At 41.9% G+C, this 23317-nt stretch overlaps 2 protein-coding genes and 1 pseudogene across 2 annotated transcripts in view; 2 read left to right on the top strand and 1 right to left on the bottom strand.

The window, feature by feature from the left end:
• Positions 1 to 741: 741 nt before the first annotated feature.
• On the bottom strand, positions 742 to 17940 carry LOC118839195 (olfactory receptor 51F1-like). The gene is made up of 2 exons (XM_036746651.1): positions 17812 to 17940; positions 742 to 2444 (listed from the first exon to the last, which is right to left on the bottom strand). Exon 2 carries the CDS (start codon positions 2114 to 2116, stop codon positions 1349 to 1351), a length of 768 nt encoding a protein of 255 aa, XP_036602546.1. The 5' UTR covers positions 2117 to 2444; positions 17812 to 17940; the 3' UTR covers positions 742 to 1348.
• Positions 10367 to 16163, top strand: LOC118836495 (annotated as a pseudogene).
• A 3334-nt stretch (positions 17941 to 21274) lies between the features above and the next one.
• LOC118836494 (SUN domain-containing protein 2-like) overlaps positions 21275 to 23317 on the top strand; it is a 427898-nt gene continuing 425855 nt past the window's right edge. Inside the window, exons 1-2 of the mRNA XM_036743770.1 lie at positions 21275 to 21470; positions 22038 to 22335. Coding sequence (XP_036599665.1) covers positions 21275 to 21470; positions 22038 to 22335 — 494 coding nt within the window. The remainder of the gene's footprint in view (positions 21471 to 22037; positions 22336 to 23317) is intronic.

Raw genomic sequence — 23317 nt, 5'->3', positions numbered from 1 at the left:
ATTTCCGAACCCAATAAACCAAGCAGACCTCAAGACTAGAAAGACCTAAGATTCTCAGTGTCTCAATTTGTAGTGGCATAACTAGGTGAGTTTGGAAGTCAATGACGGGTGAAAGCCTTAGGAGCTGAAACAAAAATCACTAGAATGGGGTTTAAGAAGAAGACTTGGCCTCTGGGGTAGTATGAATGAGTCAGTGAAATTTAAGGCCCACAACTATTCCTAATGTCATTTGTTCAAGTCCTTCTCCAGGCAGAGTCTCTACCCTTTTTGAGCTTCTGAGAGGATGGGGAAGATAATTTTAGAGATCCTTGATTTGGATGTGACTTTTGGTACGTAATTCATCTGAGAGGAGACAGAATAGACCAATGAATTATTTGTCTTAATATGTAGGAAAAAGAAATGTAAATTGTCATAACTGGTGCACTATGTAAAGTGACGTGTATATAAGTGCTAAATGACAACCTAGATGCCAATAAAGAGATAACCCCAGTAGACTCTTGATTCTATGCCCCTTTATATCACATTTCCTTGACTACCAATATAATTATCCTTGAAAGCATTTAATGTTTTTATTTTATGTTAATTTTTATATTATGTTAATTTTACCATTTAATAATGATTTAACCTCAAAATTATTTTCCTCAAAATCCTATGATACACCAGAAATGTAAAACCTAATTGCCTTATCTCAGGAAATTCTGAAATATATGTTAAAAGACAAACAAACAAACACAAAATCTTATACTGAATTTTTTAAAGAGTGGCTTGAATACAACTCGAATTTTCCATTCTTTTTAGCCTGGTCACATTAGAAGACAATTTCTCTTCCAATTATACAAATGCCACTTGAACAGGCAGTAAATGCAATGCCCACAGTCTAACCATCAGAACTTTAAAGCACACTAAAGCAGAGATTTCAAATTATTTGTTAAAAAGTTTATAACATCAAAGAATATTTTTCTTTTTATTTAGGGGAATAATCCTGAAAATGAGCCCAAATACTTTTCCTCTCACTGCCAATACATTTCAAAGGAACATAGATTCTAAGACTATCTGGGGCCTCCTTCAAAATAAATCTTTAGACTCATCCATATTGTAACCAAATCTAACCACCAAAGTGACATTACACCTGCCATTTTAATCTGTCATTGTTCCAACTTCACACTGGAGTGTAATTTATAAGGAGTAATTTGATCACCACCTTGCAGAGTTGGGCTGTTTTCACACTATATATGATGGGGTTGATCACAGGTGGAAGCATTAGGTAGATGTTGGCCATCATTGTACGTACAATCTTGGGAGCCAACTGTCCATAGCGGTGCACCAGGGACAGGCTAATCATGGGTATCTAAAAGATGGCAACAGCCCCAATGTGAAATGCACAGGTGCTGAAGGCCTTGTGCTGCTCTTTGGGGGACACAATATTGAGGACAGAGTGAATAATTAGGATGTAGGAGAGCACAACGCATGGTGTGCTGATTCCTGTTCTCAGGATGAGAGCAGATAACCCACACATGCTATTGACTTTAGTGTCTGAGCATGACAATTTAATCACATCAGGGTGGTAACAGTAGGAATGAGAAAGACCATTAGGACCACAGAAGGACAGTTTGTTAAGCAGCAAAACCAAGAGCTGCATTAGAACTATCATACGGATGACCATTGCCACAACTAATTGTGTGATCCTGGCATTAGTGAGGATGGTGGTATATCTCAAAGGGTCACAGATGTCCACAAAATGATCAAAAGCCATTGTCACCAGGACCCCAGACTCCATGAAACTAAACCTATGAAAGAAGAACATTTGAACAACACAACTGTCTGAGCTGATCTCTCTGGCATCAAACCAAAGGATGTTGACCAGTGTTGTTGACATTGTGGAAATGGTCAAGCCCAAGTCAGTAGCTGACAGCATGGAAAGGAAATAGTACATGGGCTCATGGAGATTCTGCTCTTTCATAATGACAAACAGGATCATGCTGTTTCCCAAAAGGGCAATGGCAGAGAGACAGAAGAATGGAATAGAGATCCAGGCATGGGCCTCTTCCAGTCCTGGGATGCCTGTCAGATGGAAAGTTGAAAATGGAAATGTCAAGTTGTTGGAAATTTCCATCATGGCTTATGGAATAGCACTTAAACTACTTAGCTTCTGAAGAAACAAAAGGAAAATTTTGCCTGTTTGTACAAAAGTAATAGATGGGATTATGGTTTCAGAAAACTTCTTCTAAATGAATATATGCCTTCGTCTTGTAAAACTGTGCCATCCTCCAATGTCTAGCCACTGCTTATTGAGTGTTTGCTGAAATATCGATTAAAACATTAATTGAATGAGAGAATGACAATTAAAGGAAACATTTTGCACCTGTAGCATGCCTGCTGGGGGCAGTGTTTCTAGCAACATTGATGATCTACACTGTGCTCTCCATGTTCTCTTTCTAGTATCCCTATGAAAAGAGAAAAAAAATCATTATTGTAATCATCATATCAAAAGAATAACAGTAACATTTACATAATGCTGTGTAGATATTATATCATTTTCTTATCATAACAAACATGGGACATCCTATAGTTATAGAAACAGATAAAATGGTCTAGGTTGGGGGGGGGGAAGTGATGATAAAATGAAAGGACAAAACCACCAAGCCTCCCCCAAAACATATACAACAATGATAGAAAATATGCCAAACCAAATTCTGAGCAGGAAAGGCAATTAAAAGTCCCAGTGAGACATTTTTTTTCAGCCCAGGGCAACTCAGGAAAAAAGAAAAATAGTGTGTGTAGACATTGATGTTGGGGCTGGTCAGGATTGCCCAGTGTGGCATGAGTGGCAGTAGTGGTGGTGACAGCATCTGTCTTTCTCAGTGGCAGTAGCGGTGTAAGCAGCTCAGTGCTCAGGGATTGTGTTGGTAACCAAAAATGGGCTCCTTAGCACTTAGTCAACAAGTGCTCTTGACTAGTTTGGCTTTTTCCCCTGAACTAACTGAATGCTGTTTGTATGTTGGATTGGAGTAAGCTTGTCGTCCCCTTCACCTTGCTTCCCTTGCTTAAGCAGATCGAAAGAACTTGTGCTTTCCCCGGCATACCTTATACCCCCGCAGAAGCCGGATGGTTAAAAACAGCTTCCGTTGGAGCCAGAGGCTGCTATAGCTACAGCCACAGCCGAAGCTGAAGCAGGAGCTGCTGGTAGCAGAGCTGACCTATGGGAGGAAGCTGAACAAGGACTTGAAGCCAGTGGGTAATCTTTTTACCATAGAGGGGAAGCATGTATATGATTTTGCTGTACACCATCATGCTTCTCTGTGGCCTCCTGGTTACTCTTGCGAGGCGTACTTATTGGGCCTGGAAGCTTTTGATCAATATATCAAAATGGGGATGCTGGTTTATGGGTTGGTTACTGTGGAGCCTAAATATATGCTTTGATTCTTCTGCCTCCTACTTTGAGAGTTTCTTATATCCGGCGGTTCCCGAACTTTTCAGACATATATATGATCCTCTTTGAAATTATAAACTCTGCCCTCCTAATACAGGGATGAAGGAAACACTGAATGCTAGAGCAGGAAGAGATCCTAGAGGATTCCTTTGCTGCCACTGTATACAGAAGTAGGTGCCATTTGGCAGCTCTGATACCAAGTTTTCATTTTTGCTCAAAGTTCCAGGGAAGAGAAGACATGTTGGGTCTCAAAGGAGCAAATTCCCTACCTGTGTAATGTCCAAAGCACAGACCAGAAAGGAAAGAAAAAGACTTCTTTTAGGATCATACTATACCGGAAACACTGAAAACTGGCAGGTTTGCAAACAGATGTGAAAACAACAGAAGGACAGAAAAGACAGATCAAGACAATCATCCTTTCCCTCACACCCAGTGTGAAGAGGCTGTAAAGGCAATCAGTGAAAGGGAAGATCTTCCCTGCCCATTTGAGTGGGCTTTGGGGGCGGGGCTCTCAGGGTCCTGGGGGGAGTGGTTAGGACTGGAGTCAATGGAAGCCTGTGGTGGGAGGAGCTTGATGAATGGTTGGAGCAGAGCTAAGAGGCAGTTGGTGAGGCAGTTGGTGAGAGCAGTTAAGAGCTGAAGGAGAGAGGAAGCAGTCAGCTAGCTGGAACACAGCTTGGAGATTGCAGTGGAAGCAGTGGTGATGGCGGCAGGTGCTACCAAAAAGCAGCACTGACCCTTGTGGAGACTGGAGAGTGCTGAGCAGGGGCTTGAAGCCAGTGGGTGGTCTTCTTGCTGGAGGGCCCTGGCATTGGGGGGGAAGCACCAGTATGGCTTGGCTTACTGCCATAATGGTTTTCTGTCCCCTCCTGATCACTCTTGTGAGATGGGCATACTGGTCTTGGAAGGTTCTTGCCAGGATGTCAAACTGGGGATACTGGTCCATGGGTCTGCTACTTTTGAGTTTCAATAAATGCTTTAAATCCTCTGGCTTCTACTTAAACAATTCCTTATATCCTGTGATTCTGGACCATTCAGGCATATTAGTGAATATCTTTGAAGTCATGAATTCTGCCTTACTGATATAGAGCCCAACTCTAACATAAGGTCCAAATTCAAGAATTAGGTTAGTAAAATGAGTGAACAACAGAAAGAATACTTGACCACAGAAAACTACTATGGTGAAAGGGAAACTCCAGAGCAAAACTTAGAAGAAGACAATGACTTGAAAAAAATAATAGCAAAGTCTCAAAGAAAAATATGGATTGGATACAAGCCCAAAAGACTTCTTATAAGAGCTAAGGAAAATGCTCCCCCACCCCCCCCAAAAGCAAAAGATTATTTTAAAATCCATTAATTGTGGCACAGGAAAAAATAGGAAAAGAAATGAGAGCTATGCAAGAACATTATGAAAAAAGAATTAACAGCTTGGAGGGGAAAGTCACAAAAATATTGAGAGAAATAACTCTTTAAAAATCAGAAATGACCAAGTGGTATAAATGATACAAAGCTCAATGAAGAAAATAGCTCCTTAAAATTAGAATTGGACAAATTGAAATGAATGATTCCATGAGACATCAACACACAATAAAACAAAGTTACAAGAATGAAAAAAATAGAAGAAAATGTGACATATCTCATCAGAAAAACAACCAACCTAAAAAATAGTTCTAATAGATAGCTTATGAATCATTGGTCTACTTAAATAAACAAACTTAAATAAACAAAAATAGTCTTGACATAATATTTCAAGAAATCATAATGTAAAACTGTCCAGATATCTTAAAACCAGAGGGAAAAATAAAAACTGAAATAATCCACTAGTCACCTCTTGAAAGAAATCCCAAAATGAAAACTCCTAGGAATATTATTGCCAAAATCCAGAGCCCTCAGTCAAGGAGAAAATATTGCAAGCGTACAGAAAGAAATAATTCAAATATCAAGGAGCCAAAGTCAGGATCACACAAGATTTATCAGCTTCAATGTTAAAGAAGTGGAGGGCTTAGAATATGGTTTTCAGGAAGACAAAGGTGCTAGGATTACAACCAATAATAACCTATCGAGCAAATACATACATACATACATACACACACATATATATATACACATACATATATACATATATATACATACATATATATATGTATATATATGTATATATATAAAATCCTTTTGGGAAGGAATAATGAGAGGACTAAAATACTAATCTGCTTAATTTGCTTTATGGGAAGATGATACATATAATCTTGTTTTTCTCTTTTTTTTATTATTTTTAGTTTACAACACTCGGTTCTACATAATTTTGAGTTCCAGATTTTCTTCCTTCCCTCCCCCCCACCCCAAGACGGCATGGAATCTGATATCTCTTCTACGTATAACTTCGCATTGAACTTATTTACACACTAGTCAAGTTGTGAAGAAGAATTATGACCAATGGAATGAATCATGAGACAGAAGAAACAGGACAAAAACATAAACCCCAAAAACAAAAACAAAGAAAAAAAAGGGAAAAACAAAGGCGAGCATAAAGTGTGCCTCCATCTGCATTCATACTTCATAATTCTTTCTCTGAATGTAGATAGCACTCTCCATCGTGAATCCTTTGGAGTTGTCTTTTCACCATGTGTTGCTGAGAAGAGCAAAGTCTGTCAGGGTTAGTCCTCACAGAATCCATGTCTGTGGTTCTGTATAATGTTCCTCTGGTTCTGCTCCACTCACTCAGCATTATATCATGCAGGTTTTTCGAAGTTATTATGAAGTACGTATCATCTCCATTTCTTATAGCACAATGGTATTCCATTACCTTCATATACCACAACTTGTACAGCCATTCCCCAATTGATGGTCATCCCCTTGGTTTTTAATTCTTAGCTACTACAAAAAGAGCTGCTATAAACATTTTTGTACATATGGGTCCTTCTCCCATTTGTGTGATCTCCTTGGCATACAACCCCAGAAGAGGTATTTCTGGGTCAAAGGGTATGAACATTTTTATAGACCTTTGGGCATAGTTCCAAAATGCTCTCCAGAATGGCTGGATTAGTTCACAATTCCACCAACCATGTATTAATGTTCCAATTTTCCCACATCCTCTCCAGCATTTATCATTTTCCTGTTTTGTCATTTTAACCAATCTGACAGGAGATATGTGGTACCTAAGAGTTGTTTTGATGTGCATTTCTCTAATTAGTAGTGATTTCGAGCATTTTTTCATATGCCTATTGATATCTTTAATTTCTTCCCCTGAAAACTGCCTGTTCATATCCTTTGACCATTTCTCAATTGGGGAATAGCTTGTATTCCTATATATTTGGCTCAATTCCCTATACATTTTAGAGATGCGGCCTTTATCAGAGGCATTGGTTGTAAAGATTTTCTCCCAATTTTCTGCTTCCCTCCTAATTTTTGTTGCATTGGCATTTTTTATGCAAAAATATTTCAATTTAACATAATCAAAATTATCCATTTTGCATTTTGTAATGCTCTCTGTCTCTTGTTGTGTCATGAATTCTTTTCTTTTCCACAAATCTGATAGGTAAACTATTCCTTGCTCTCACAAACTGCTTATAGTATCAGCCGTTATTCCTAAATCATGAATGCATTTTGATATTATTTTGGTATATGGCATAAGATATTGGTCTATGCCCAGTTTCTGCCCTACCGTGTTCCAATTTTCCCAGCAGTTTTTGTGAAATAATGAATTCTTAACCCAGAAGCTGGATTCTTTTGGTTTATCAAAGAGTTGATTGTTATAGTCATTGACTTCTCCATGTTGTGTACCTATCCAATTCCACTGATTCACAACTCTGTTTCTTAGCCAGTACCAGATAGTTTTGATGACTGCTGCTTCATAGTACAGTTTAATATCTGGTATGGCTAGGCCACCTTCCCCAGCATTTATTTTCTTTAATACCCTAGATATTCTAGACCACTTGTTCTTCCAGATGATTTTTGTTATTATTTTACCCAGCTCTGTAAAATAATTTTTGGTAGTTCGATCATTATGGCACTGAATAAGTACATTAATTTAGGTAAAATTGTCATTTTTATTATATTAGCTCGGTCTAACCATGAGCAACTGATATTTTTCCATTTATTTAGATCTGACTTTATTTTCATGAAAAGGGTTTCATAATTATGTTCACATAGTCCCTGGGTTTGTCTTGGCAGGTAGACTCCCAAATATTTTATAGTGTCTACAGTAACTTTGAATGGAATTTCTCTTTCTATCTCTTGCTGTTGGGCTTTGTTAGTAATGTACAGGAGTGCTTAGGATTTATGTGGGTTTATTTTATATCCTGCAAATTTGCTGAAGTTGTTTATTATTTTAAGTAGTTTTTTTTCTTGATTCCTTAGGATTGTCTAAGTAAATCATCATATCATCTGCAAAAGGTGATAATTTAGTTTCTTCTCTGCCTATTCTAATTCCTTCAATGTCTTTTTCTTCTCTTATTGCTACAGCTAATGTTTCTAGTACCAAATTGAATAGTAGACACAAACAGTAGAGTGAGCTGGGGCAAGATGGAGAAACTGAAAAGGGGGGGTAGGGCATAACATTCCCCACTTTCTTTTCAAAGTGTGTCAATTCACATGTAAATCCATCTGCCCTTAAAGATTTTTTCCTAGAGAGTTCATTGATGGCTTTCTTAATTACTTTTTCTGAGATAAGGCTAGTTAGATATTTTACTTCCTCTTCTGTTAACCTGGGCAATTTTTTTTGTTTGTAAATTTCCATTTCCCTAAAATTGGCAAATTTATGGACATACAATTGGGCAAAATAATTCCTAATTATTGTTTTAATTTCCTCTTCATTTAATTTCTTTTTCATTTTTGATACTGGTAATTTTGGTTTCTTCTTTCTTTTTATTAATAAAATTGACCAAAGCTTTATCAATTTTATTGCTTTTTTCATAAAGCCAGCTCTTAGTTTTATTTATTAGTTCAATAGTTTTCTTGATTTCAATTTTATTACTCTCTCCTTTGGTTTTCAGTATTTCTAATTTGGTATCTAATTGGGGATTGTCAATTTGTTCTTCTTTCTGGCTTTTTCAGTTGCCTGACCAATTCATTGATCTCTTTTTTCTCTTTTTTATTCATTTAGTGCATTTAGAGATATTAAACGTCCCCTTAGAACTGCTTTTGCTGCATCCCATAAGTTTTGGTATGTTGTCTCATTATTGTCATTCTCTTGAATGAAGTTATTGATTCTTTCTATGATTTCTTGTATAACCCACTCATTATTTAGGATTAGATTATTTAGTTTCCAGTGAATTTTTTTCTCTTTCAATGGTTCTTTATTACAAATAATTTTTATTGCATCATGATCTGAAAATGATGAATTAACTATTTCTCCCTTTCTGCACTGGGTTGTGAAGGTTTTTTTTCCCTAGTACACAGTCAATTTTTGTATTTGTGCCATGTGCCACAGAGATAAAAGGTATATTCCTTCCTGTCCCCATTCAGTTTTCTCCAGAGGTCTATCATATCTACCTTTTCTAAAATTCTCTTCACCTCCTTCTTTCTTGTTTATTTTGAGGTTAGATTCATCAAGTTCAGAGAAGGGTAGGTTGAGGTCCCCCACTAGTGTAGTTTTGCTGTCTATTTCTTCCTGTAATTCCCTTAACTTCTCCATCTGGTTCTGGGGATTGTTTCTTAGGGAGCTCATTGATGGCTTGTTCAATTTCTTTTTCTATGATAAAGTTACTTAAGGTATTCGATGTCCTCTTGTGTTATTCTGGGCAATTTATATTTTTGTAAATATTCATCCATTTCACTTAGATTATTAATTTTATTGGTGTATAATTGGACAAAATAACTCCTAATTATTGCTTTAATTTTGTCTTCGTTGGTGGTACATTCACATTTTCAATTTTGATACCAGTAATTCGGTTTTCTGTTTTCTATTTTTAAATTGAATTAACCAATGATTTATCTATTTGACTGTTTTTTCCATAAAACCAGCTCCTAGTTTTACTTATTAGTTCAATATTTTTTTCAATTTTTGATTTTGTTTATTTCTCCTTAGATTTTCTGGATTCCCATTTTGATGTTTAATTGGGGATTTAAAATTTATTCTTTCTCTAGTTTTTTTAATTGCATGCAAAATTCATTCATTTGCTCCTTTTCTCTTTTAATGATGTATGTATTTAGGGCTATAACTTTTCTCTTAAGTACTGCTTTGCCTGACTTCGACAAATTTTGCAATCTTGTCTAATTGTCATTCTCTTTTGTTCTTTGACCTACTCATTTTTTTAAAAAAGATGGATTATTTAATTTCCAGTTAACGTTATTCTTTGCTTCTATTATGTAATTTTTATTGCATTATGGTCTGAAAAGGGCACACTTAATATTTCTGCTTTTATGCATTTGGTTGTGAGGTTTTTGTGCTCTAATATATGGTCAGGTTTTGTGATGGTGTCATCTACAGCTGAGAAAAAAGTTACACTTTCTATTCCCATTCAGTTTTCTCCAGAGGTCTATCATACCTAAATTTCTAAGATTCGATTGGTTTCCTCAGTCAAAGTAAGAACTTGGAAAGACCTTAGCTTAAAAAAGCCAAGGTCTCCTACTGAATCCTGGGCCATTTCCAGTTGTCCTGATCTATATGTGGCCACTGGACCCAGATGGCTCCAGAGGAGAAAGTGAGGCTGGTGACTTTGCACAGCTCTCCCCAACTCAGATCCAATTCACTTGTAAGTCATGGCATCATCTTCCTGATGTCATAGTTTTCTTTGAGAATGAAGGACAAATCACAATCCGTGAGTAGTATGAGCTGTCCTATGGGGAACCCAACTATCCAGTTCCAGTTGTGCAACTCAGCTCATCCCCTCCCCTCCCTTATCCTCCCTTCTCCTTCCCTCCCCTGCCCTCCCTTCTCCTCCTCCTCCCCTCCCCTTGCCCCTTTTCCTTTCCTCTCTTCTCTCTACATGGGGTATTATGCCCTTATCTGAGGGTGCTCTGCCCAAAGGAAGGTAAATTTTGATGGCTGAAACCCACCTTGGTATCTTGGGGCTTACTAGCTATATTTCTTTCATAAAGATCATGTCTTAAACCCAATTCATTCTGACTCTCATTGATGGACCAACAATAGGTCCCTGCCCAAGTATCACTTAATGGTTATGGTTTGGGCCCTGGTGGCTCAGAGTAAATGTAAATAGTAATTGTTTCTCTTTTCTCCAGAAACCCTGAGGATCTTCCTTTCCCAGTTTGGTGGACTTTTTTTTTTTTATTAAAGGGACTATCCTTTAACTTACTTAAATTTATAATTCCCTTATGAATCTGAATGCTGTGCCATTTGGTGCACATATATTTAGTATTGACCTCATTTGATTATCCTTTTAGTGAGATATGATTTCTTTCCTTATCCATTTTAATTAGGCCTATTTTTGCTTTTGCTTTGTCTGAGATCATTATTACTACCCTTGACATTTTTACTTTAGTTGAAGCATAATATATTCCGCTACAGCCCCTTATTTTAATTCTGTGTGTCTCCCTGTTTCAAGTGTGTTTCTTGTAAACACTATTGTTGGATTCTGGTTTCTAATGCATTATGCTTTTACGCTTCTATTTTATGGATGAGTACATCCCATTCATATTCAATTATTCCTATGTATTTCCCTCCATCCCATTTTCTGTTTTTCCTTCTCTCTCTCTCTCTCTCTCTCTCTCTCTCTCTCTCTCTCTCTCTCTCTCTCTGTCTCTCTTTCTCTCTCTCCTCCTCCTCGTCCTCCTCCTTCTCCTCTAAAGTCTATTTTGCATTCTTTTATCTGTACTTCCCTTTTATCAACTGCTCTTTCTCTTATCTCCTTCCCTTCCTATTTCACAGCTGGGAAAGATAGATTTCTATTGCCAACTGAATATATGCATATGTGCATGCACACACACACATATTCCTCTAATTTAGATGCGTGAGGTTCAAGTATTGCCTGCTCCCCCCATAATTTCCCCCACCAATATAGAAGCTCTTCCTTGTGTGCCACTTTTATGTGAGATAATTTTCTCCATTTTCCCTCCCCTTTCACCCTTTCCTCAAACTATCCCTCTTTCTGACTTAGCCATTTAAAAACAATATCCTGACATAATTGACTCATTCTCATGCCATTTTTCTATGTTTAATCCTTCTAACTGCCCTGATAAAGTTCCTAGGAGATACATGTATTATCTTGACATACAAAGGCAAACAGGGACTTATTGAGTCCCTTATGATTTCTCATTCATATTTGTCCTTTTATGCTTGAGTTTTGAATTTGAAATTTAAATTTTCTATTCAGCTCTGGTCTTCTTGTCAGGAATGCATAAAAGTCTTCTATGTCACTAAATATCCACTTTTCCCTTGAAGGATTATACCCAGTTTTGCTGGTTATTCTTGATTGTAATCCCTGTTCTTTTTTCTTCTGGAATATCATATTCCAAGGCCTCTGCTTCTTTAATGTAGTAGCTGCTAAATCTGGTATGATCTTGACTATGATTCCGTGGTATATGAATGGTTTCTTTCTGGCTGTTTGAAGTATTTTCTCTTTGACCTAGGAGCTCTGGAATTTGGATTTAATGTTCTTGGGATTTTTCATTTTTGGATTCCTTTCAGGAGGTGATCAATAGATTCTTTCAATTTCTATTTTACCCTCTGATTATAGGACATTGAAGCAGTTTTCCTTGAAAGTTTCTTGAAAGATGATGTCTAGGCTTTTTCTTTGATTATGGCTTTCAGGTAACCCAATAATTTAAAAATTATCCTTTCTTGATGTGGTTGGGTCAGTTTTTCCAATGAGATATTTCACTTTTTCTTCTATTTTTCATTCTTTTGAATTTATTTGATTGTTTCTTGATGTCTCATAGAGTAGTCATTAGTTTCTCATTAGGCAATTCTTTTTTTCCTTTTTAGCAAGGCCATTGGGGTTAAGTGATTTAATCAGCATCATACACCTATTAAGTGTGAAGTGTTTGAGGGCAGATTTAAATTCAGGTCCTCCTGATTCCAGGGCTGGCGCTCTCTCTGGCCAATTCTAATTTTAAGGAGTCATTTTCTTTCTTTTATATGTCTTTTAATCCTTCTTAGAGCCCTTTCTCCCTTGGGAATAGAAATTCTACTGTTCTTCAGGGTCCCTGATGCCTTGGAGCCAGAAGTCATATTGCCCATCAGAGCTTCCACTCCCTTTTGACTGAAAATACTCCTCTCTGCCCTTGAACCATGACTTAGAAGTGGGTATAGGCAATGGAGTTGCCAAACAGCCTCTGATCTTGCATCATGTACTAGCGCAGGGTTGAACTATAATCTCTTTCTGAACATTTGCCAAGGGAGCACCTGAAGCTGCTGCTGATTTTGTCACCACCACCACTTAGTCCCACCACTGGAGTCCCACCATCAATGTAGGCTCCAAGCCAGCTTCCTGACATCATACAGCTCTCTTTCCAACCTCCTATGTTGTCATGGGCAGGAAGAATGTCTTACTCTGACTTTTTGTTAGAAATTGGAATTTGATTTGAGATATTATTTTAAAGTTGTTTGGAGGGAATGTTAGGAGAGCTCAACTGAGCTTTCTATATTCCACCATCTTGGCTCTACTCATTTACTTCTTTATGTTGTCTTCTTAATTTACTCCCCTGAAAAACTTCTTTATTTCTTGACTGATATTTAAGGTGTTTTGCAGTATAATATGAGATTTGTTATTCTACACAACCTTCTTTCTCAAAATTTTCGTGATTTTTTTTGAGGCTAGAACTTCTTTCCTCTAGATGAATTTTCTATTTATTATCCAGGTACATAAAGAAATTCTTTCTTAGATTTATTGGTTTGACACTGAATAACAATTAATAGGATGTCATTACCAGTTTTATTATTTTAGCTCAACCTACCTATATCCAATGAATATTTCTCCAATCATTTAGGTCTTATTTATTTGAGGAGTGCTTTCTAATTGTACTTATGTAGTATCTGGATGCCTCATGATGTGTTGGTTGTTTTATATGCTTTACATATCATATAGCTCTTTTGAATGGAATTTCTGTTTTTATTTCTTCCTGTATGGCTTTATTGGTAATACACAAAAACACTGATGATTTATGTGTATTTAGTTTCATAACCTGCAAATTTGCTCAAGTTTTTAATTGTTTCAGTTAAATTTATAGTTTATTCTCCAGTGTTTCTAAGTATATCATATTATTATCTCTAAAAAGTGATTATTTTTCTTCTTTGCCTATGCTTATTCCCTCAGTTTCTTTTTCTGGTCTTGCTTTCATTTCTGGAACTTCATTGAATAATCTTGGTGACAGTAGGTATCGATGCTTTACTCTTATTCTTTTTGGAAAGGTCTTTATTTTTCCTATTCCATAAAATGGTGGCTCTCACTTTCAGATTCATAATACTTAGCACTTTAAGGAAAGGTCTTTTGATATTATTTTCACATGAATATGTTTTTTAAAATTATGACTTGTTATGGTTAGAGTATTTATGTAATTGAACCAACACACCTTCCAGGTATTAATACCTGCTATCATAGGAAAAAACATTTTAAAGAGGTTGCTGTCCTTCTCATGCTTCAGGTGCCTCTCAGTCTCCTCAGCACCATCCATCCCACTGCATCTGTAGCAAACACCCCAACCACCTCAACCACTCCAGCAATTAGGAAGAAAAGGAAGTCGATCCTTTGATAGCAAACTGAAGAGCTATCCGTTGGATCATTTTAGACTGTGAATGTCTTCAGGGATGATAAGAAATCCCAATTATTCTCCAAAACTAGAATGGAAATTCCTATTAGTAAATTGGACCAAGTTAGATGTAGGAAAGTTAAAGAGCTGTGGGAATATTTATAGTATACATGACACAGACATAGAAACTCATGAATAAATAAATATATCAACATATACACACATGTACATAGAGTGACATGGGTAAGGTATGTTTAAGGGAGAAGAGATAGCTCTTGACAATCCATTCTTTCTCTCTCCTCATCTCTCTCTAGGCACAAACAACAGAGTTGGAAGCCACTTGACGGATATGACAAATCTTCAGCACTTCATCTTAAAGGCATAAGCTTGGGAATTGTTAGGGAAAAGGTGATGTAGACCTTAATGATAGAAATAGTGCAGATCCTGACAAAAACTTCACTCTACTTAGAAGCAGATGGTGGTGCAGTGAATATAGAGCTGGGCTAGGAGTCAGAAAACCCTGACTTCAAATCAAAGTGGCCTGAGGCACTAACTAGCTATGTGACCCTGTGCAAATCACTCAACCTCTGTTTGACTCCGTTTCCTTAAAACTGGGATAACACTGGCACATAGCTTGCAAAATTGTTGTAAGGATCAAAGAGATAAAATTTATAAAAAATGCTTAGCACAATTCTTGGTACATAGTCAGCACTGTATACATACGTACGTACATATACATATATATATATATATATATATATACGTATGTGTCTATATATATATATGTCAATTCCTTTCCCTTCCCTTCCTTTGATTGAACCTGACCCCTTCTGTCACTATCTATCTTTTCCTGTGTATGGGACTCAATTATGGGGATAGTAACTTATCTGTTTTTGTATAGCGGGACTCAACATATAAAAGTTTCTCATAAAAACTCACTAGGAACAGAGAGCAAGGTTGGATCTAGTAACTTTCTTGTTCACAAACATGTCCCAATAGCACATCTGACATCCTTAAAAGAAATATTCTTAATATGTTCCTTTGGTAGGGAATGAATGGGAATGGAGAATGTATGTCACACTAGGGTTAAATCCCTCATCTGAAAGAAGATTATCTATCTTTTGTATTTCTGTCCAGGTTCTCTTGGTTCTGGTTCTTGTTGACCTCCTTTAAAGATTCAATCAATGATTCCTAATGGCATAGCACTCTCAGACTGGAATTGGGGCCTTAGGCAATTTCTTCCTCCTGTGTTGTTACATTATCACTTTCCTCACTGGTGCCAAGCTGAGGCCCATAGACTGACTTCTCACTCAGTTGTCCTTTGCTAATGACTTGGTTCTTCTCTCCAAAGGGATCCATCAGACAATGGCTGCTTTGGGGCTCAACAATTTCCTGGATGATGTGGGATGTAAACTTGTCTTTTATTTTCACCAAGTAGCCTGGGGTCTTTCTCTCTGTGCTGCCTGCCTCCTGACTGGCTTCCAGGCCATCATCATCTGTATTGGAACATCCAGCTAGAATCCTGAAGTATATATTCCCCTTCTGCCTCTTCAGTTGGACCCTCCATCTATTTATAAATCATAGTGCTTTTATCTATACAAAAACATCACAAGGATACAAAAACATGACTGAAATACAGGATTTCGTATTTTGCTCAGTATCACTTAATGCTTATTGTCTTGCCATATCTATGATTTCCTTTCCTGATGCTATGTGTATAGGAATCATGGTTTGGGCCAGTGGCTCCATGGTGTTTCTCCTATATAGACACTGCTAGAGATCTCGTCCAGCACGTTCATAATGCCGACTCTCCCCTAGAGCCTCTCCTGAGGCCAGAGCCGCCCAGATCATTCTACTGTTGGTTATTATGTTTGTCTCTTTTTACTCTCTCAATTCTATCTTGGTATTTTATATGTATTTTGTAAAAGCACACTCTTGGCTGGTGAACTTCTCCACCTTTTTGACTGCCTGCTTTCCAGCTTGTAGCCCCTTTATACTGATAATCAGTAACAGCCAGGTCTCTAAGTACTGCTTAGCTCTCTGGGGTAGATTCAACTCTCCATCCATCCATTCTCCCTTAAAATATTAGGTTCACCCTTTCACCCCAAGATCCAGTTTTTTGTTAGGAGTACTACCTATCAGATTTTCCCCCCGCTTAATCCTACCCCAACCACTCAACTTAGCCCATCATCCCTCAACCAACACACATGCATTAGACTATGGTCTTTTATTTCCTAATGAAAGATAAGCTAAAGGCAAGCTGTGGGACACAGGCCTCAGGCCTGGAAAGGCAGGGCTGGACCTCATTCCCTTCTGCCCTTCCCTGGGCTCTCTGAAACCTCACAGGGCACTGGCCTCCTCCCCAGCAGGGTAGCCATAACCCAGCATCTCCTGGATGGCCTTTCCAGGCTCCCAGCAGGGGCACTCAGGCTGGCCAACGGAACACGTGAGGCTATTGAAGTTCATTTTGGATGTCTGTCTGGTCAGTCCATGAATGCTGGTCAGTAATCCCCCTAACAACCACGGGAAATACCTGGGGCCAGAGAGGAAAATGAAGACAAGTCTAGGGATAGGGCCTTGTCTTCCAGTGGGAAACGGGGGCCCAGGGTGGGGGGGCCAAAGAGAGTGAGACGGTAAGGGCAGCCCAGGCTGGGACAGGGCACAGACCTGGGCTGTGGATCCTCCCTAAAGTGAAGAATAAACAAGTGTGACCCAAGGGTGCCACCAGAGCTCGTCCCACATCCAGCCTAGGCATCTCAGGTACAGAAGTGCCTCCTGAACTTTGGAGGGCCTGTCCCACTCCCTCTCTCAGTACCCAGAGTTTTGACATGCTGGGGACTTGTGCACCCTTGGAATAACCTCCAAGTCAACTCCAGTGACAGCTCCAATGGGGGCAAGGCGGGCAGGATGGAAAGGCAGTTGGGTCTAAAGGGCAGCGGGAGCAGCTGCTCCCCCCACTTGAGTAGGGAACCCACAGGGGACTTTATAAACATGATTCCAAGCAAGCTGAAGGTTCCACCTCTAGGCCAGAGTGAAAGGGGGAAGAGGGATTTCTCCACAATCCCCAAAGCCAACAGCAAGGGAGAAGTCACAACCAAGGATTGGAGGGTGGGCTCCCTCTGGGGCTGCTGAGCCATGGAGAGGAGTAAGGAAGAAGAGGGATTGTCTCCGAGGGGAAAAACTGGCAACCATGGTGGCAGGTTGAGGGGTGGGCATAAGGCCAATCTGAAGCCCTCCAATCTACTGAATCAAAGTTAAGCACTTTGGATGTTCCTTTTTCAAGGGAAGGTGGGGGGACTAGAAAGAGCTAAAGGAGTGAAGGGGAGGAGAATGTCCCTTCCATTCTCACCCCCATTTAATAGAGTAGAAGTGAAGGGTTGGAGGGCCTTGTTTTGGTGGACACCTGGAAGGGTCTTGCCTAGCCCATGGGCCATTCTTGCTGCCTAGCTCTGAAGAGAAGGCATGCCTTTCCACCTCCCACTGCGACACAGTCATGTTGATTTTCCTAATGGTCTCTCTCTCTGTGTGTGTGTGTGTGTGTGTGTGTGTGTATACACACGTGTGTTTGGGGGGGAGGGAGGACTGGCAACAGTCCCCTGCCCAGGGCAGACCCACCCAGTCCCCTGGCGCTGTATGCCCCTCCTGGCAGATCAGACAGGGGCTCATCACCCATTCTATGCCTAGTCTTGGCCGGTTTCACCCTCCCAGTGCCAGAGCCCAGCTGCCCTTGAACTCACCCTCTAACGTGGGGCAGCCCCAGCTTAAGAATGACCGTCCCCGGATGATGGCCCGGCTGCCCTTGACCCCAGCTCGCGCCCCGCTTTCTTCTTGCGCCTCTTTTTGCACACGCCCCGCGTCCCCTCCCCCACCCCCCAAATGGCCCGCGTTCCCTCTGGTTACCCTGGTAGCCACCTAGGGATTCGGACGCAGACGCTATCTCGGAAACGGACAGGAACACTGACGCGGCGGTTGGGAGAGGAACAGAGCCTTTTTCACAAGCGTAGGAGTGGCCCTGCAAAGCCAGGGACTGGCCGGGAGAGGAGGTGAGGGAGGGTCCGAGGCGCTGGGCACAGGAACGGTGCGAGGGCACAGTGGCTGCTCCTCCTCTTGTCTCCCCACCCCCGTGCCAAGGCACATCTGCCCCCTCAAATATTGCTCCCCAGGCAGGGCATAGCTACCAATTCCCTTGTCTGCCCCCCAAAAAAACCTGGGCACAGTGGTTGCCTCTCCTGCCTGTACTCTTCCTGTGCCAGGGCAGAGATACCTTCCCCAAGAGTTGCCCCTGGGCACAGCTGCCTCTGGTCCATCTTCTAACCTTTCCCCTCAAAATCCCCGGTGTAGTGGTGGGGTGTCCATGACTGAGTTGAGTCTCTCAGTGCCAGTCCTGGTAGCCCACTGCTTCATCTCCCTTCCCCAAAACAATCCTAAAATGAAGTTGCCCAGGCCAGGGCTCACTTCCCAATGCCAAAGCCTGGCATGCCCTTCCACCTCCCTCTGGGACAAAGTTGTGTTGATATTTCTAGTGGTGTGTGTGTGTGTGTGTGTTCGTGGAGAAGGTAGGGCTGGCAACAGTCCTTTGCCCAGGGTTGACCCACCTAGTCCCCTGGCCCCAGATGCCCCTCTTGGCTGGCCAGACTGGGGCTCATCACCCACTCTATGGCCAATCTTTGCCAGGCTCATCCTCCCAGTGCCAGAGCCCAGCTGCCCTGTAGCTCACCCTCTAATGTGGGGAAGCCCAAGCCCAGGGATGGTCCTCCTAGATTAAAGGCCCAGCTGCCCCTGGCTCACTGGGTGTCCCTGCCAGGACATCATGGCCCCTTCCTCCCTCCTCCCTGCAGAAGGTCGTCCCTGGCCGGGGGCCACATCCCCCACTTACCCCAAACTCATTTGCAGAGCTGAGCCAAACTGAGACTTGGGGCAGGTTCAAGTGACCCCTTTCCTGTGGGTTGGTAGCTCCTGAAAAGGACCTTGGGGGGTGTTGTGTATCATCTCTGGGCAGATGAGGGAAAGCCAGGCTGCTCGTGGCAGGAGCTCTTGAAAAGTGTCAACGTCTGTGCATGGAGCCAAGCCAGTTCCCAGAGCCTCTTCTGGCCAGCCTGGAAGATTCTGTTCATCTCTGCCCCTCCAGTTTGGGTTGACAGCTGGCAGCAGATCCAGTGTGCTCCCAGGCCTGAGCCAAAAGGGATCCATCATTTCAACCAAAGCAGTAACACCAAGAATACAAGCCATAGCTTGTGCAATGGTCACAGACCCTCCAAAATCGAGGCTGGGTTATTAGAGATTGTTTTGTAGTGTGGATAGACTAAGCAACCAAGCTTAGATCCCCTACAACCTGGTCTCCTCTGTAATCTGAGGGTTTGAACTCTGGGCTAATTCATCTTCATTACTCCAGTTTTCCTAAGGCTGGGACAGCCTCTGATTGATATGAACCCTCTGTACTTGAAGCCTTTCTTCTACAATTCTTGACAATTGAGAAATCCCTGAGGAGGCATTGAAGTTGGAGCTCAATTAGGGAGGGTAAGGGCCTGCCTTGAAGGTTCTTCCTGGTGGTGTGGGGGCCCAAGGGAGCTCACCACTTGTCCATTTAGGCATCTGTAAAATGAGTTCCATAATCCTTAATAGCTGTGATGATGAAATGAAAAACCTGTCCAGGAGTGTTCCTCCTGAAGCACATTGCCTAAGGGATAGGGTTAGTAACAGCTGGTTAGCTTGGACCAAGACAGAGTTCTTGCATGTTACCCAATCTGCCCTCTAGAACAGATCACAGAATCTGGTATTATTGGGGGGAGGGGGCTGGGGGGAACAAAAGACTTGGAAGACAAAGTGGTCCTTCCTTACCAATCTTATCAGGAGAAAGAAAATGTGTGTTTGTGAAGAAAGCTGAGAATAATCACAAGGCCAGTATCCAAACCCCAGCTTCAATAAAGATGTGCTAAGGGGGAGATGCACAATGGAGAGAGCGTGGGGGTGGCCCTTCATCAGGGAAGTCTCCTGCAGGATCCTTTTGAGAGAGGGCATCATGGCCAGGCCCAGCCATGGCTGAGCTCAGGCACAAAGCTGCTGGGCTTGGCTCTGATAGGCAGCCATCATCCATGTGTCTTGGAGATGCTTCAGAAGCACTTTAGAAGAGCACCTCTCTGTTCCAGCCCAGCTTCCATTTTGGAGGAATCAGGCTGGGGAGTTTCGTCCCTCTCCTTCAAGGTTCCTTCCCCCCATCAGTCTCTTCTCTGGGGGTCCCAGAAAATTGCACCAAATCAGTCAATAAGTATGGCTGCTCATTCCTTTTTCCTCCTTTTGGGAATTTCTACAATTAATCTAGCAGGAAAGACTGATGATGCCCCGACACAGTGAGCACCTGATACAGTGTTACGATTGTGATGATGGAGGCAGTGGCAGCAGCAGCAGCAGCAGCAGCAGCAGCAGCACAGGGAGTTCCCTGGTAGCTGGCCAGCACCCAGCCTTCCAGGACAGTGCCTTCAGGTAAGTTGTGCCAGAGTGAGCCTAAGCTACCTTCCAGACCACAACTGCCCAGTGCAACCAAGGGCCTTGGCAGCTTCCATGTGCATATGTCTTTTTTGGCCCCATCTTTGGTGGAGACATGACTCAACTGCTTGCTTTCCCCACAAATGTGAGAATTTCTTGTCCCCAGCACCATCTCTTCCCCTTCTCTCACAAGCTGGGCTGCTGCTGCTTTCACTGTCTTAGAACAGGGACTAGGGAGGGGCAGCTTTGAATGTCCAGCAGGCTGGAAACCCTGAGATTTGAAGCTGGGCAGGGAACAAGTGCCTTCTGTCATGAATCTCTTCACCCTAGCACCAATGCCCATGGTTGCTAGGATGAGCTGCAGTGCCCAACAAGGACATAGGAACCCACTGGTGGTGAAGGACTTGTGGGTGAAGAGACAGGTTCAGGTGGCTGTTAATTGCTCTCATACCTCATCATGGTGGTTTAATTTGGAAGGAGGCCGTCCCTGACCCATGGTAGCTGAGACTTTGTTCAATGCCACCTCCAACATTCAAAGTTATTCATCAGTTTAAAGAATAAGATCAGGAAAAGAGGGCTTTGGGTGTCATTTCTTTTCATCCTGGTAGTCTCTGAGGAAGTCTCTTCCTCCTGGCCTTTCCCCCCTCCCTGTCTTTCTCACCCTTTGTCTTTTTGGCCCTCTTACCTTTGTTCTTCATGCTTGGTGCCCCCAGGACTATGAGGAGGAAGACCAGGAAAGTGAAATTCCTGTCATCAGCCCATCCCCTGCACACTGCTTCCAATCAATGCACCACTTACAAGGAATCAGTGGTCAGGGAGGCCTCTGTCAGCGGACCCTGGGCCACCTGGGTGACCAGAAGCTCCCTTCTAGTAGAAGAGCTGTACTACAGCAATTCTTCGTGGAGTGAGAATGGTGAGCTCAGCCCAGAGTTGACAAACCTGAGGGCTAGGACTGGGAAGAAGAAGAGGAGAAGCTCCTCCCTGTCTTCTCAAGATTTCTAGGGAGGCTGGCTTTTAGGTTTGTCTCTGACATGTGTTGGTCTGTTCCTCCTTGGGTCTTTGTTTCCTCATGTGAATCATAGGATTGGATTGGGTTGGGTTGGCTCATCTGTCTGGATCCTCCCACATTGGAGATCCGTCCATTCTCCTGAAGGCCCTCAGCCCCATAGATGCACTTTTACAGGTCCCTGAGAGAATAATCCTACCTCCTAAGGCAGAAGGCCACCTGGTTTTATACAGCCAATGAGTTAAAAAATAGTCTTTATCTACTGAAATAAGGTTTCATCATCTTTAAAACCATCCTTAACTCATACAGAATTATGATGTAGACCATATTTTACCACTGGGCAAAATTCACTCCCTGCCTTAGAGCAGGTGGGATGGGCTTCAGGGCTCCACCCACCAAAGTGGTGAGATGCCTGAGTTCTGTCTGAAAAGTTCTGCCAAGCATCCCACCTTTGGCCCCTGTTTCTGCTGCAAGCTGAGTGGAGTAACTCTAGGACAGTGTGTGGAGATGAGCTTCTTATGGAAGGATCCCCAAACACAGTGAGAGAGCCTTGGGAGGATCCAAGAACAGAAGAGCAAGAAGCAGCTGCAGAGTTAGCAGGCTGGGACCAGGCTAACTCTGGGCCAGGATGGGCTTGGAGGGCAAAGACTTTGAAGCCCACTGCTGGGACTTTTACAGGGTGGCTCTCTGGCCTGTTGTCCTGGTTGCTCGGCACCAGCTGCTATTACCTGACCACAGCTGCCTCCCTTATGGACATCATTGTCTTCAACAGGTCAGTGAAGCCTCCCTGAGGCCTGCCAGAATCAATGATCCAATGCCCCAAAGAGCTCCACAGTCCTTGAGATCAATTTCCCCATAGGCTTTGTCCTGTTGAATTTCAACTTTTTCAGACTTTTATGCAATAAATCTTATCTTATGACAGAGGGTCAGGTCAGGGTCAGGTGGGTCCCGTAACCTGCTGGTGGGAGTCAGCTACCAATCAGGGCTTGACTGAGTGTGTTGACTAAAGAAGATGATTGGAGAAGTGGTTTTGTATGGCTTGCCCTCCTCCAGAGCTACTTGGCACACTCCAGCCCCCATTACTCTTGGCTCTTCAGGGAAGTGAGTTGGTTGTGAGCACTCTCTTCCTGAGTATCTTGGAGCAGTTCTCCCCTCAGTAGTTCCTGTCTCTGATATCAACTGAGTCTGGTGGGTTAACTTTGGAGGGGCTGAGTTTCCAGAACAATCCCTCCTTTGGGTTTGGAATCCAGAATTATCTTCCCATTCCTCCAAGTATCCAGGCCATTCTTGTAGTTCCTCTGTGGAGGAGTATGTCTAGGTTTCCAGGCTGCTTCCAGGCCTGGGTCCAAGAGCCTTTAGAGCAGGTGTGGGGAACCTGCAGCCCCCAGGCCACATTTGGCCTTCTGGGTCCTCTGGTGTGGCTTTTTGACTGAGTCCATATTTTACAGAACAAATCCTTTTATTCAGGGATGGGTTCTGTGATGTTTGCATTCAGTCAAAGGATTGTATTTGAGCAACTAGCAGCCCACATGTGGCCTCAAGGTCAGCAGGTTCCCCAGCCCTGCTCTGGATTCTTGGGGCCCCAAGCTAGGCCAAGGGTGACCAGCTAGATTTAGCAGGGCTTCTTCCTGCAGCAATTGCAAATCCAAATTTATAAGCACTGAAAGGACTTAGGAAAAGAAGACTGTCCAATTCACTAGCATATTCACACATTTCTGATGGAGGTCTGATAGAGAGAAGCCTTCTGCCCAAGC

Source organism: Trichosurus vulpecula, chromosome 2, assembly GCF_011100635.1.
Source record: "Trichosurus vulpecula isolate mTriVul1 chromosome 2, mTriVul1.pri, whole genome shotgun sequence".
Lineage (NCBI taxonomy): Eukaryota > Metazoa > Chordata > Mammalia > Diprotodontia > Phalangeridae > Trichosurus > Trichosurus vulpecula.
Note: the sequence above shows the minus strand (reverse complement) of the source record. Positions and strands in the feature narration are given on the sequence as shown.